Source organism: Cyprinodon variegatus, unplaced genomic scaffold (assembly GCF_000732505.1).
Source record: "Cyprinodon variegatus isolate N-32 unplaced genomic scaffold, C_variegatus-1.0 Scaffold866, whole genome shotgun sequence".
Classification (NCBI taxonomy): Eukaryota; Metazoa; Chordata; class Actinopteri; order Cyprinodontiformes; family Cyprinodontidae; genus Cyprinodon; species Cyprinodon variegatus.
The window spans coordinates 267,900-269,105 of NW_015151319.1; the positions used below are offsets into that span (position 1 = coordinate 267,900).

Here is a 1,206-nt window from a genome sequence, read left to right on the forward strand (position 1 = left end):
AACTGCACGCTTTGATTTTTGTTGACAACAACTATGCGTCGCTTAACATACGTCACGCACTCCGTTGCTCTTATTGGTTGTCTTTCGTAACGTAGATGGCTTCCTTCGCCACCCCCTTCTAACTTCGTCCCCAGGGTCTACTATTCCACAAGCCTTTGCTTCCAACTTTCTCCTCCAGCAGATGAACCAAAGGAGAATTATCCATCACTGTTACCCAGGTTGTAGAACTATGTAACTAGATACCACATCTACCATACAGCTCAGTCAGATCTAGGATGAAATCTAGTTGACATAAATCTGAGAGGTCACCACTGCGTCCACAGCCAGCAGCTCTCTGCTAATCTGCGTTCAGAATCAAAGCAGAGTCACATCTGGAAACCTGGAGGAGGATCTTTTCCCCAATGAGGAAAGTGACGACATGAAGGAAATTATAGACAGAAAGTTATTCCAGCAGTAAAAACTATCATTCCTGGTTTACTATTATGGGATAGTTACAGGTCTGCTTTCTAATTAGCATGGCTGTTTGGCATCTTTCCCCCTCTTTACATGCTGACCACGTTTCTTTAGGCCATAATCACTGCTTGAAACTAGGAATCTGCATTAAGCTGCTGGGGGAAAAAACGGTTATCTGAGAAAATATTAAGAAACGACTTCATGAAAGTAAAAAGAGATGCTGCACAGTTTGTTTAATACAAACCCTGGCCCAGTTGTCCTCCAGACAGCGCTTCCTTTGCTGAACCAAAGCCCAGCTCCCGGCACACCACAGTGGCAGACAGCAGATTCCAGTTATCGTCACATATGGTGCCCCACTCTCCGTTCTTCAGCACCTCCACCCGGCCCTCACCAACCATGGCGCCGCCACGGAGGCGGACCAAAGGCTGCTGAAAATGGCAAAGACAGATTGAACAGGAGGTCATGTTAGAGCCGAGGCCGGGAAATGTTTCAAGGAGAAAAACAGATTAGGTTTTTTCTTTTATTAGGATCGTTTGGAACATCATGTTTCTGTCCTCGCAAAGAGAAAAGAAACAGACCAGCAGATGTCCTGTCAGCTGGATAACCTTTAAATAACCACAGTTTTTAGCTAAGTGATAGAATAGAATAGAAAATCCCTTTATTGTCCCACAATGAGGAAATTCCGGTCTTAACATGACATGAATCTAAAAACACAAAAATGTATAATTTAATTCTATTCAGTTTATTTCTATA

At 43.4% G+C, this 1,206-nt stretch overlaps 2 protein-coding genes across 2 annotated transcripts in view; both read right to left on the reverse strand.

The window, feature by feature from the left end:
- Nucleotides 1-205, reverse strand: part of LOC107099394 (lysyl oxidase homolog 2B-like) — a 15,820-nt gene extending 15,615 nt beyond the window's left edge. The window contains exon 1 of the mRNA XM_015397489.1: nucleotides 167-205. Within this exon, the coding sequence (XP_015252975.1) occupies nucleotides 167-205 (39 nt within the window). The remainder of the gene's footprint in view (nucleotides 1-166) is intronic.
- Nucleotides 206-686: 481 nt separating this feature from the next.
- Nucleotides 687-1,206, reverse strand: part of LOC107099395 (lysyl oxidase homolog 2B-like) — a 4,138-nt gene continuing 3,618 nt past the window's right edge. The window contains exon 2 of the mRNA XM_015397490.1: nucleotides 687-878. Within this exon, the coding sequence (XP_015252976.1) occupies nucleotides 687-878 (192 nt within the window). The remainder of the gene's footprint in view (nucleotides 879-1,206) is intronic.